Source organism: Dama dama, chromosome 1, assembly GCF_033118175.1.
Source record: "Dama dama isolate Ldn47 chromosome 1, ASM3311817v1, whole genome shotgun sequence".
Taxonomy (NCBI): Eukaryota; Metazoa; Chordata; class Mammalia; order Artiodactyla; family Cervidae; genus Dama; species Dama dama.
This window is the reverse complement of record NC_083681.1, coordinates 79466301-79479450: the sequence shown is the minus strand read 5'-3', so window position 1 is coordinate 79479450 and position 13150 is coordinate 79466301. Positions and strand designations below refer to the sequence as shown.

The 13150-nt window shown below is 37.3% G+C and overlaps 1 protein-coding gene and 1 non-coding gene across 2 annotated transcripts; one reads left to right on the top strand and one right to left on the bottom strand.

Annotated features, from left to right (window-relative positions):
* Positions 1-6202: 6202 nt before the first annotated feature.
* Positions 6203-7126, bottom strand: LOC133070378 (olfactory receptor 4A15-like). The gene has a single exon (XM_061162534.1). It carries the CDS (start codon positions 7124-7126, stop codon positions 6203-6205), a length of 924 nt encoding a protein of 307 aa, XP_061018517.1.
* A 5475-nt stretch (positions 7127-12601) lies between these two features.
* On the top strand, positions 12602-12708 carry LOC133065130 (U6 spliceosomal RNA). The gene has a single exon (XR_009694854.1). It is a non-coding gene; the product is annotated as a U6 spliceosomal RNA (small nuclear RNA).
* Positions 12709-13150: the final 442 nt, after the last annotated feature.

Sequence of the window (13150 nt, the reverse complement as noted above, 5' to 3'; positions counted from 1 at the left end):
CTGTCTCTTTATTTCTTAGCCTAAAGGAACGCGTAGTGTTGCTCGCTGAAATCTTCTGGCTGGCCCGGCAACCCATAACTATTGTTAATAATTATTTGTTTTAAATTTTTTAAACCTACCACAGGGAATTATTTTAACAAGAGAAGAAAGACTTCGAGGAATTGAAGGACACTTTTCTTCCTCTGCCCATTTGGGACCAAGACGGGTTCAATAAACAATAGAAATTTGAGAAATTAATCTTATGGGGAAAGGGATATGCTTGTATTTCCCCAGGTGGATCCAACAAACTTTTTCCTCGGAAAATTCGACCCAAGGGGGCCCCCGACATTCAAAATGGAAACAACAAAAACCCCGGGAGGAAGAAGTTCCAATACAGGCCATGGCTGCTCTAGAGATCTCCAGAAAGCACCACCCTCAGCGACATCAACCCTATGATCTCCCCACTTGGGGACAAATAAAAACCCTCACTAATCAAGTTAAGAATCTGATTTCTCAACAGGGAATGCCTCAGAGTCCTGAGACCTTATCGCTATGCTCCGTTGGCCTGCGACCCCCCGCTCAAGCCGGATTAACTAACTTACTTACCCAACCCCCCTTTATTTCAGGTCATAAAATGGACGGAGAAAAGACCCAGCGTATCAACCAATGACTCCACCCACATGCCCCCTCCCTGGAACCGTCACACCCTGGGGAGGAGGGAAAATAATTAACATTTCTTTAGGTTATGAAGTCCTTCCTTTGTGTATGGGCCCAGCAAAATTATGCATAGACGTCGTCCTACAAACTTGGGCTTTCGTCCTGCCTCCAAAAGAAGACTTTTGGACATTGCTGCCCTTTTTCTGTCTGTGAACCATGTTTACCACTGAAACTTTAGGGAAAGAGTTAGGGAAAGAACAAAAAACATTATGTAAAAGGTTACTAACACAACATTACCATTAACATGGAACATTACCATGACAAAGGACTTCTTGGCTGACACCCTCCTCCTCCTCAAATCATCCTCGATAAACAAATCGGGCCTGAGCTAGAGACATAGAAAACATATGGAAACTTGCTGCCAGCACAAAACAACTTGGGACTCGGACCGGACATTTCACAGAGACCAGTCGTGGTCCTAGTAACTATTTCTTTCTCTATAATCAGTCATATTTTATACAGGCCTGTGTCCCACTTCCTTTTGTTATAGTCATAAGAAATCTACAAATTGATCTGTAACTTGTATTAATTGCCAATTTTGTGTTACTCCTGCTCATTTCAATCATAGTACCTACAGCTGGGAACAAATTAAATTTCATTCACATGATAATGCCTTTCTGAGTGTACAATTACTGCAAAAGGAAATCTTTGAAACTTTCTAAACGTCTGCCCTCCTCCACTAATTTAGAAACTTTAGCTAAACAAATTATCCGGGCCAGACCCACAAGGATGTTTTCAAAGTATTCCCACAGCATAGGGTCTAGAACTGTAACTTTGGTGATTGTCTTGATAATTTTATTTGTTGTTAATCGTCGCCCTTCTATAAGGCTGGTTAATACTAACCAAACTCATTTGGTCAGGACCTTTTTTTTCAAATATAATAAAATAGGGGGAATTGTCAGGAAGCATTTAGCAAAAGGCTTCCTGTGTGCTGTTTTGGATCTGTCAGGAACCCTCTGGCCCTTATTGATTCCTGAATATTCAGGAATTAAGAGGAGAGGCACAATCCAGGCATTTCTCATTACAGTGATACGTACCCTCTTCCTTTTTATGAGCCAAATGGTAAAAGCTGATTGTTTGCAGCTCTCTCTCTTTGATAGGGATCATCTTATGTTTTGTAAGTCTGGAATTTTAATCTTTGTCTTTGCTGAGAATAACCACCTTGTAAGACAGTATATATGCCCACGCCATGTTGATTAAAACACCTTTGCTCCATCAGAGCTTTGGTCCCTGTGTCTGTCTGTCTTTCTTTCTTTCTTTTTCTTTCTATTCTATTCTTTTTCTCTTTCTCTCTATTTCTGGCTAATTCCTTGGAGCGCGGAGGCCCGCTGAGCTCCCTTTCTTGCCCGGGCTTCTAAGACCCTCTCGAGAAGGCTCACTGCGCCTTCACCCACTCGAGAGGGTGCCCGGTGCCCACGTGCAGCAGCGCAAGCCCTAAGAACAGGGCTCTATTGGCTTTCCGCCTAAACCAGGGGATACCAGCCTCTCTCTCTCTCTCACTTTTGGAAGCACCAGGTTCCGGTCCATTCAAGGACCAACAAGCGCTATCAGCCTCTTTCTCTCTCTTACTTTCTTATCGTCGACTCCAGACCACCAGGTTCTGGTCCATTGAAGGACCAACAAGATACAGAGCAGTGAATGGAAAGATATAAACCTGTGTGTGGACAGATATAGGCTGGTGTGTGATCACATCAAATACATATGCATATGCATAGACAAGTGCATGCATATCAGTAGTCAGATACTGATCCATGTGTGGTCAGATACAGACATGGGTGTGTTCACTTACAAACACAAACGTCCAATTGGGTAGAAACCTACATAACATTGAGTACGTGTGTACAGGTGGTCATAGTGATTTATATGAGATTGGGTACAAATTTGAGACAGTAGTAGGATAAATACTTTTGTTGTTGAATACAGGCCTATGAATGTTGGGATACAGACGTATGCCTGTGGCTTTGAGAACTGAGCTGTTATTCATGCCAGCAAAGGATACTGATCCTTTCTGAGCAGCTCATTGAAGATGTGAATCAAGTGTAAATAAAAGAGTCTTCTTTTTCAAAAAGGAAAACAAAGGAAAGGTCCATAAACACTTTTTGGAGATGATTGCATACGTTTATTGAGACATTATTCAATCTTTCACAGTATGTATCTTATTCTGGATGGAAAAACAAAATATTTAAACATGCCATTTTCCTTAAAATAAATAGAGTCATGACACTATAAATTTATCTTTATGGGAAGATTTCAAACTTTGAAAATTACCCCAAATTCTGGTGTCTCAGATGGTAAAGAATCTGCCTGACATGAAGAAGACCTTAGTTCAGTTCCTGAGTTGGGAAGATCCCCTGGAGAAGGGAATGGCAATACACTCAAATACTCTTGCCTGGAGAATTCCATGGACAGAGGAGCCTGGCAGGTTACAGTCCATGGGGTCACAGAGAGTCGGACATGACTGAGTGACTAACAGTTTGTAGTGAAGGAGGGGAAGGTTGAGGAGGAGAAAGAGGAGAAAGTGCTCCAAAATTGAATATTCTAGGTAGTGTAAAATCTGACATACTAAATAAAATAATATCAAATTAACTGAAATTAATAATTATGTTGGTAGACTATATTATCTGCAGAGGAAAAGAGGCTTAGGTATTTCCTCATCAAAAATAAAATAAATACTAATGGGTGGGAAATAGTTTCAAAAGTTGTTTTAAAAAACAAACAAGAGGTTAAAATTTATAAAATCATTGTGAGGAAATGGAATTTTCCAAAAGATGTGTTAGAAAAAGTAAAACAGTGAAAAAATATTAAAATAGCATGCTTATATATTTTTCTAATTATATATAAATACATAGGAAATAAGTTACTTAGCAAATGTCAAAGAAGAGTAAATATCTATACTAAGTATATGTATTTTTTTCTGTAAAAAGTGTTAGTCAAAATTTATCAGTAAATATTCTCACTCCAATAGATCAAGAATTCAAAAAAATTGAAAAAGGCTATAAAGTGGGTGCTGTATCCCCTACATTGGACAAGGAATAGAAGACACAAAGGCAATGAAAAATCTTTCCCTGACTTCAAGGAACTTGTAGATAAATAAACACTCATCACTTGAAATAAAAAAACAAATTTGAAAATTAACTAAATTTCTCTGTTTGGTTTTTTTGGGCTACTGTTAAAGAATACCACCAACTTAGATAAACTAAATAATGAACAATTATTTTTCACAAGTTTGGTGGCTAGAAAACTAAGGGACCAAAACAGATTCCGTATCTGATGAGTCTCCCTCCCTAGTTTATAGACAGCCATCTTTTTTCCTATGTCCTTTCATAGCAAAAGGGTCATGTGAGCTCTCTGATGTCTCTTCATACCGGCATTAACCCCAATCAGGGATTCCCTCACAGCTCAGTTGGTAAAGAATCTGCCTGCAATGCAGGAGACCACGGTTTGATTCCTGGTCTGGGAAGATCCACTGAAGAAGGGATTGGCTCCCCACTCCAGTATTCTTGGGCTTCCATTGTGGCTCAGCTGGTAAAGAATCCGCGTGCAATACAGGAGACCTGGGTTCGATCCCTGAGTTGGGAAGATCCCCTGGAGAAGGGAAAGGCTACGCACTCCAGTGTTCGGGTCTGGAGAATTCCATGGACTGTATAGCCCATGGGGTCACAAAGAGTCAGACACAGTGACTGTCACACACACACTATAACCTCAATCATCAGCATGCACCTTCATGACTTAGTCATCTCCCAAAGGGCCCCCTCCAAATAGTACCACATTAGAAAGGAACTAAGTTATGATTCTGGAGAGGGACACAAAATTTTGTTTCTATAGCAACATCCAAAAGTCAAGGAATAGATTATTTAAGATTTGGTAAGCCAAAAATTTGCCATTATTTGGTGAATAGTATTGTGTTTGAGAAGACTTTGAGAAATACAAGAAATATAAGACATTTGAATATAAGAACTCTCCATGTTAAAGGTATAAAAATCAGGATATGAGATTTCTCATTTAGTATCATTTACAAGTGAAAAGCATCCATTGCCCCATATCCTTAGCCCCACACGAATCCAGGCTGAATAAGGGAGACAGAATAACAAGTTTCTTCAAGCACGTGCTTCTAACCATATTAGAGGCAGCTAATATTTTATTTCAAGCCTGTTTCAGAGAAAGAGGGAGGGTTTTATGAATGACGTCTCTGTCAAATAAAACAGTACAGTCTGGGCCCTTTGTGACCTGATCATCTGTGTTAGTGATGTCCTGGTGACTCGGGGAGTAAAGGGTCCTCCTCCAATGCAGGAGGCGCAGGAAACGCAGGTTTCAGCCCTGGGTCGGGAGGATCCCCTGGGGAAGGAAACGGCAACCCACTGCAGTACCCCAGCCTGCAAAGTTCCACGGACAGAGGAGCCTGCTGAGCCACAGTCTATGAGGTCACAAAGAGTTGGACACGACTGAGCGACTGAGCAGTGCATGTTGGTCTCATAAATGATTTGACTTGTCTTGACTAAATCTGTGTTTCATTAATAAGAGAAACAAGAATGGCATATATTGTCAGAATCTTTCTTAACAATGATATCACTTAAAATGTCTGTTGTCAAGTTCCGTAATGCATATTTGAAGCTCATGAATGATGAATTATGCTAAATTTATGCATAAAAGACAGAGCCTTCATCTCTATAGTGGTTATGAAACACTATAAACAAAGAAACAGGGATATTGAAAAATAGTGGAGGTTTTACCAGAAATTCTAAAGTATCAGGGAAGGTGAAACAATCATCTTTATAAAAATTTAACTCCTAACAAAGCTGGTAAGCTTCAGGAGATAACATGATTGTCCAATTGGAAAATAAGTAAGATTTGGTTATTTTTCTGCATTTACGCCATGCTTATTCAGATTATTCATGTAGCCTCTTCATAATAAATATTACAACTCTGAAGCATTCTTTGACTTTAACATTCTAAGTAACATAAGCAAAATAGTATATGAAGAGTACCTTACAGATGGAAGAATAACTCAAGTGCCTCAAATATTAATATGTGCTGTCTTTGTGTGAAGAGCAGTGAACCAAGATTTTATGTCATATTTCTTGTATTTTTTTTAAATTTGTAATGAGACTTATTAATTCTAAAAGGTAAGTTTTTAAGAGAGAAATATAAAATCTTCCACTAATTAAATAAATTTAAAATATTAACTATAGCTTAACTCATCATATAGAAAATAAATTTGTAGTCTCAAGAGAACTTTTACAACCATAAACTAAATTTTCTGAAGAAATTGTGGAAATCTTTAAAAAATGTGATTTGAACATAATATATACTTTGAACTAAAAAAATAATGAAAATATTAAAAGCATATTTTGATCATTAAGACTCTTACCAAATAAATCTTTTCATTATGTTCAACTTATTAAAGCAGAGAAGATATTTTTCTCCAGTTAAATAATCATGCATGGCTTTCCTTGGAGGAACAATGCTTCATAAAAGAAAAAGAAAGATTATATATATTCTTGCTGCTTCATTTTCTTCTTTTGCCTCTGTTCCAGAGCTTTTTCATGGCATTTTTCATCTCACTGTTTCTCAGTGTATAGATTAGAGGGTTCAACATAGGGGTGATAATGGTGTAAAACACAGTCAAGTATTTATCAATGGGTAAAGTAGAAAGAGGTCTCACATACATAAAAATACAGGGCACGAAGAAGAGGACCACCACGGTGATGTGGGAGCCACAGGTGGACAAGGCTTTGTGCCTTCCTTCTTGATTACGATTCTCCAGGGAGCACAGGATGACCCCATAGGAGATGAGTAAGAGTGTGAAGATGGCCATACAGATGGCCCCGTCATTGGCCAGGACTGTGAGGGCAATAAATTGGGTGTCAGTGCAGGCTAGTTTTAACAAGGGGTACATGTCACACACAAAGTGGTCCATGACATTGGGGCCACAGAAGGGGAGTTTGTAAACAAAGAGAGGATGAAGGAGAGCATGTAAAAACCCACCAGCCCAGGCCAAAAGCAGAAGCAGAACACACACTTGCTGATTCATGATTGTCAAATAATGCAAGGGTTTGCAGATGGCCACGTAGCGGTCATAGGCCATGACCACCAGGAGTAAAATCTCAGCACCACCAAATAAGTGCCCTGTAAAAATCTGGGTCATGCAAGCTTGGAAGGAGATGGTTCTTTTCTCATAGAGTAAGTTTATAATCATATTTGGGGTGAATGTAGTAGAATAAACAGCATCCATAAATGATAAGTTGCCTAGAAAGAAGTACATAGGGGCATCCAGGGTTGGACTGACCACCACAGTCAGGACAATGAGTAGGTTTCCCACCATGGTCACAATGTAGATGAGCAAGAAGATGACAAATAGTATTTTCTGACCCTGGGGGCTCTGAGTGAGCCCTAAGAGGAAAAATTCAGTTACATTGTTCCTTTGTTCCATGGGTTCTTCTGTATGTCATATTTCAGAGTTCTGGACAAAATTACCTGTAAATATATATTATTAATAGTGACTTCCCAAAAGTTTAAGCTAATTTGTTTATGCAACAATTAGGCAGTAAAGTTTATTATGTGTCCATATTTTCAGATGTTATAAGACTGATTAAAATATTAATCCTAATCTCAACAATCATATAGTCTAGTGGAGAGGTGAGTGATTAGAGACATGTGTGGGAAAAAGCCACAGTATTAAATACATGAGTTGCCACAACTAGCTTTCCATTTGGAAGCTCATTAAATTGTATAATGTAGATAGTATCTTTTGAACTGTGGTGTTGGAGAAGACTCTTGAGAGTCCCTTGGACTGCAAAGAGATCCAACCAGTTCATCCTAAAGGAAATCAGTCTTTAATATTCATTAAAAGGATTGATGCTGAAGCTGAAACTCCAATATTTTGGCTACCTGATGCGAAGAACTGACTCATTTGAAAAGACCCTGATGCTGGGAAAGATTGAAGGCAGGAGGAGAAGGGGACAACAGAAGATGAGATGGTTGGATGGCATCACCAACTCAATGGACATGAGTTTGAGTAAGCTCCAGGAGCTGGTGATGGACAGAGAAGCCTGGGGTACTGCAAAGAGTCAAACACAACTGAGCAACTGAACTAAACTGAAACCCAGAGTTACTTTTTATTTACTTTCCAGTTAATGGAGGTTGCCTTCCACATTTTAGGAGCAGAAGAATCTTCTTAAGAAATTATTAAAATCCCAAATAGATATATTTGACAACATAATTTTTTTATGGGTTTAGGAAAAGTACTAAAACAATAGACAAATGTAGTTTGTGGAAATTATTTACATTTTAGAGGATATACACAGCTAAATCTAAAATAGACAAAAAAAATTTAATTGGTCATCAGATATATGATAGGTTGTTGACTCTCACCTGTGAACAAACAAGTTGGAATTGTAGTCACAGTTTGCTTACTACACTCAATTTTTGTTGTTGAAAGTCAGTGAATCAAAGTCTACAGATGCTACCTCATCTTTTAATTTTAACAGATTAACATATTATATTTAGAGCACATATTAATTGAGCATATTATCAGATTTAAAAATATTTGCCCACAAAAATATCTCCAAATAGTTGCATTTAAAATTAATTTCTAAGAATATTTTTGAGAAGGTTAATTTACTCTAGACCATTACAATATGAAAGTATTCAAGAAGAGAATTACAGAATAGACTTAATCTGCAGATTTTTCAGAAATTACAAAGGATTCCTAACATAGTTGATTATGAAAATCACAAAGGAGAACCCCTAAAAAACTTAATTGTCAAACCACCAATGTACTCTTGCAAAATGTAAAGCCTAGTTCAGAATTTTATGTATAAATATACTTCCTGAGTTACCAGCATAAAGAGAAAGCCTTTCAATACATGTTCTGGACTCCCATGCTGTCTTCCTCATCCTTCATGAACTCACTCCATCTCTGGGAACAGAGAGCAAGATACATGCACCATCACTGGACCTTTAACTGCTTCCACATGATAAACTCTTCTCAAGCTTGCAGGAAATCTAATTCATCTCTGTCATTAAGAGAAAATTACTTTTTCAAATTGTTGGGATTCAAAGACGAACATCAATGTCCTGTAACCTAAGGAATTTGAATCTTGACTGTCAACAGAAACTCAGAATATTCATTGTTGGCAGGATGTGTTCTGATAACAAATGTTAAATCAGCATTTTGATTGAGGAGAGCGAGAGAAAACTTCAAATTCTGCAAGAATTGTTTACAGCAAAAATTTTGCTCTTTGCGCTTATACCAGTGAAGATGAAATAGTGAAAGAGCTTTTGCAACATTTTGATTCTCAGTCACTTATACTGTCCTGTCTTCAAATAGCACTGTTGAACTTTGGATTTCCTGAAGAATAACTTCTTATACACACTTTTTCATGTTTTGAGTCCATCATTTCAATTCGAGAAGAAGCCTGTCATGTGGTTACTGCTACAGACAAATACTCTCTGAGGTAAGGGCACAGGGTCATAAACACTTTGTCTACATTTAATTGTGTCTCGTATTATTGAGTCATTCAATTGCTTCATCTCCAAACATGATTGTTGTCTAATTAAATTCACTGGGACCATGATCATGATTTTGAGGTAGATTCTTTATCTCCAGAGATACCACCAGGATAATCACTGTGTAGTACATGACTTATAGAATCCTGTCCCCTGGGAGAAAATCATGAAAAACAACTTGAGGTCATCTCACAGGAATGGAAATGTCCAGTCTGGGAAGAAATAAAATATATAAAAACTTTCTTGTGTAAATCTTGACTTTCAAAACAGGAAATCTGTTTAAATTTAAGTTTTGTCTTTGAAGATATCCGAGCTGATTTCAATTTATTCTTTGAATGTTAAATAAAATTAATACATTCCTAGCAAAATGGAGTATAAAAAATAAGAAAAAATAAAGTATTAGACTCAAGATTGAATATAGGGTCATCCCTACAAATTCTACAGACCTTAAAAAGATAATCAGGTGATATGATTAATTAATTTTTGACAGTATACTTGCCAATTGAAAGAAAATAGAAAAACTGCCATGAAAAACACAACTTTATAAACTCAGAGAAAAATAATTAAAAACTGGGATAATCTAATACTTAAATAAATTTACATGACTAGAATTCTATCTTTTAACCCCCAAAAAAGTTCATTCCCATATAGATTTGATCAACCAATTCTATATAAAAGCTAATCTGGGAATAGTACACACTTTCTCAGAAGGGAGGAAATTAATATACTTCCTAATACACATTATGTGCCTAGTATAACCTTTATACTATCATAACACAAGGGTATCACAAGAAAAATATTTGCATGAATATCTCACAGTAACAAAGATACAAAATTCTGAACAGGATATTTACTTTGATTCTTTTGGATCATTCCTTTCAGAATTTCTTTTAAAGAAATCTTCATATGGTGTTTGAAGCAAGTCTTGAGACGTTCTCAGTCTAGGGCTAATCATGCCCCACTACCAATGCAAAATCTTCCTAAATATTCAACCAAGAGCACTGCCCCAGTGAACCATGAGGCTTTCCAGCTGGTTAGAATAGGCTCTCTTCCTGGCCCAGCCTGAACACCAGCCCTCGTCTCACTAACCATCTGGATAAATCTTTCCCCATCCTTAGGTATTCTTAAATATGTGCACTAATCAGTACTTTGATGAATAGTTGAAAGGGATCCTCTTTTGTTGTTGCCCAGAATTCTCTCTCTCTCATCCTCCCTCCCCATCCCGGATTACAAGTGTATCATCTATAGTATTCTACTCTCAGAATTTTGGCTGCCTTGGTCTCCTCAGATCCCTAACTTCATCTCCTCAACTCATACAGTCTACATGGACATTTTGAGGTATCTCTGTCTGTAGCACGATATGGAAATTTTTTAAAGGTATTAAACTAGAAAAAGTCCTGCAGGCCAATTTGTTTCCCATCTCTCAGTAATCATAGTCACTTATTTTTCAAATCTAGTGTCTTGAAAATTATGATGTCATTTTTTTTCTAGTGTGTTTCCTTGTTTGTCAAAATTCTACATGGATACTTAGATGAGTTTTAATCATAATTCCAAATAGCTGGAAATAGCCAAAATATTGAAAAAATAATAAAGAAAAGGATACAAAAGCTGTGATACATCCATAAAATGAAATACTAGTCATCCATAAAATAAACTGCAGATTAACACACTGATATATACAAATCTCATATGCATGATACTAAGATTAAGAAGCCATACTGAAGAGTACAGAGTAGACATAATCGTACAAACAGAAAATGCAAATAATTGCACCAAGACTGTTAGAACTGCTGAGCAAATCCAACAGTATTTCAGAACACGAAATCAATATACAAAAACAAGTCGCATTTACATATAATAACAAAATATTTAAAAAATTAAAATATTCCAACTTACAGCAGCATCAAAAAGAATAAAATACATAGGAATAAACTGTGGAAAATTCTGAAAGAGATGGAAATACCAAACCACCTGACCTGCCTCTTGAGAAATTTGTATGCAGGTCGGGAAGCAACAGTTAAAACTGGACATGGAACAACAGACTGGTTCCAAATAGGAAAAGGAGTACGTCAAGGCTGTATATTGTCACCCTGCTTATTTAACTTATATGCAGAGTACATCATGAGAAACGCTGGGCAGGAGGCAACATAAGCTGGAATCAAGATTGCCAGGAGAAATATCAATAACCTCAGATATGCAGATGACACCACCCTTATCGCAGAAAGAGAAGAAGAGCCTCTTTATTAAAGTGAAAGAGGAGAGTGAAAAAGTTGGAGTAGAAAATGTCAACCCATTCCAGTATTCTTGCCTGGAAATTCCATGGACAGAGCAGCTACAGTCCATGGAATTGCAAAGAGGCAGACATGACTGAGCATACACACAAAATTTTTTTCCAGACCTAGAGACTTTTGAATGAAGGCGTCTTCATGTGTTATGGAATAAGATGTTTGCAATATGACCACACATAGGTGATGTAAGTCTTCATTCCAACCTTTCTATGAAGGAACTGAGAAAGGAATATTTAATTCACTGTATTAAGTGAAGTGAAGTTGCTCAGTCGTGTCCGACTCTTTGTGACCCCATGGATTGTAGCCTATCGGGCTCCTCAGTCCATGGAATTTTCCAGGCAAGAGTACTGGAGTGGGTTGCCATTTCCTTCTCCAGGGGATCTTCCCGACCCAAGAATTGAACCCTGGTCTCCCTCGTTGCAGGCAGACACTTTACCGTCTGAGCCACCAGGGAAGCTAATTCACTGTATTACACACTTCCAAATTATGAAAATAGGGGGATAGGGACACACCTGGATACTGCAGTGAACATGGTTGGAATCAAGGATTAACCACCTGTTCTATCATGTAGGAATATGGAAACTAGATTCAGGATGAAAGTTCTCTGCATGTACTTCTCAAAGTCCTTCCCTGCCTCAAGTTTATAAAGATAATTATCTTTAAACATTTTAAAGTTATTTATTTCATATTTACATATATAACCCACATAGACTATACTCTTTAAAGTATAGTGTGACATGAAAATACACTTTCCTATCATAAGGATAAATAGGGACTTCCCTGGCAGTCTAGTGGATAAGACTCTGTGCTTCCAATGCAAGGGTGCAGGTTCAAACCCTGGGTAAGGAACGAAAACCCATGTGCCTTGTGGCAAAAAATAAAGACATTTTCCCAGTATATATATTGAATAACTATTCTGTCTCCAAATACCCTGCAACATCATTACGTCCAGATACAAAAATCTGTATATTTACTATTCTATTTCTTAGCTTTCTCTTTTGTTCTATCAGTGTACATATCCATGAGCCAGTACCATAGTGTCTAAATTACTAGAGTGTTTCAGATACTATTGTGATATCTGAAAAAATTCACTATTTAAAGCACCAATAGTGCTCACTTTGGCAGCACATATACTAAAATTGGAATGATATAGAGAAGGTTAGCATGGCCCCTGCGCAAGGATGACATGCAAATTCGTGAAGCACTCCATATTTTTTAAATGGATTAAAGATCTAAATGTAAGACCAGAAACTATAAAACTCCTAGAGGAAAGCATAGGCAAAACACTCTCTGACACAAATCACAGCAGGATCCTCTATGACCCACCTCCCAGAATATTGGAAATAAAAGCAAAAATAAACAAATGGGACCTAATGAAACTTAAAAGCTTTTGCACAATGAAGGAAACTATAAGCAAAGTGAAAAGACAGCTTTCAGAATGGGAGAAAACAATAGCAAATGAAGCAACTGACAAAGAATTAATCACAAAAATATACAAGGAAATCCTACTGTTCAATTCCAGCAAAATAAATGAGCCAATCAAAAAATGGGCCAAAGAACTAAACAGACATTTCCCTAAAGAACTAAACAGATGGCTAACAAACACATGAAAAGATGCTCAACATCACTCATTATCAGAGAAATGCAAATCAAAACCA

Coding starts and splice junctions, on each gene's coding strand:
- LOC133070378 (XM_061162534.1), bottom strand. CDS start 7,126: ATGGAACAAAGGAACAATGTAACTGAATTTTTCCTCTTAGGGCTCACT.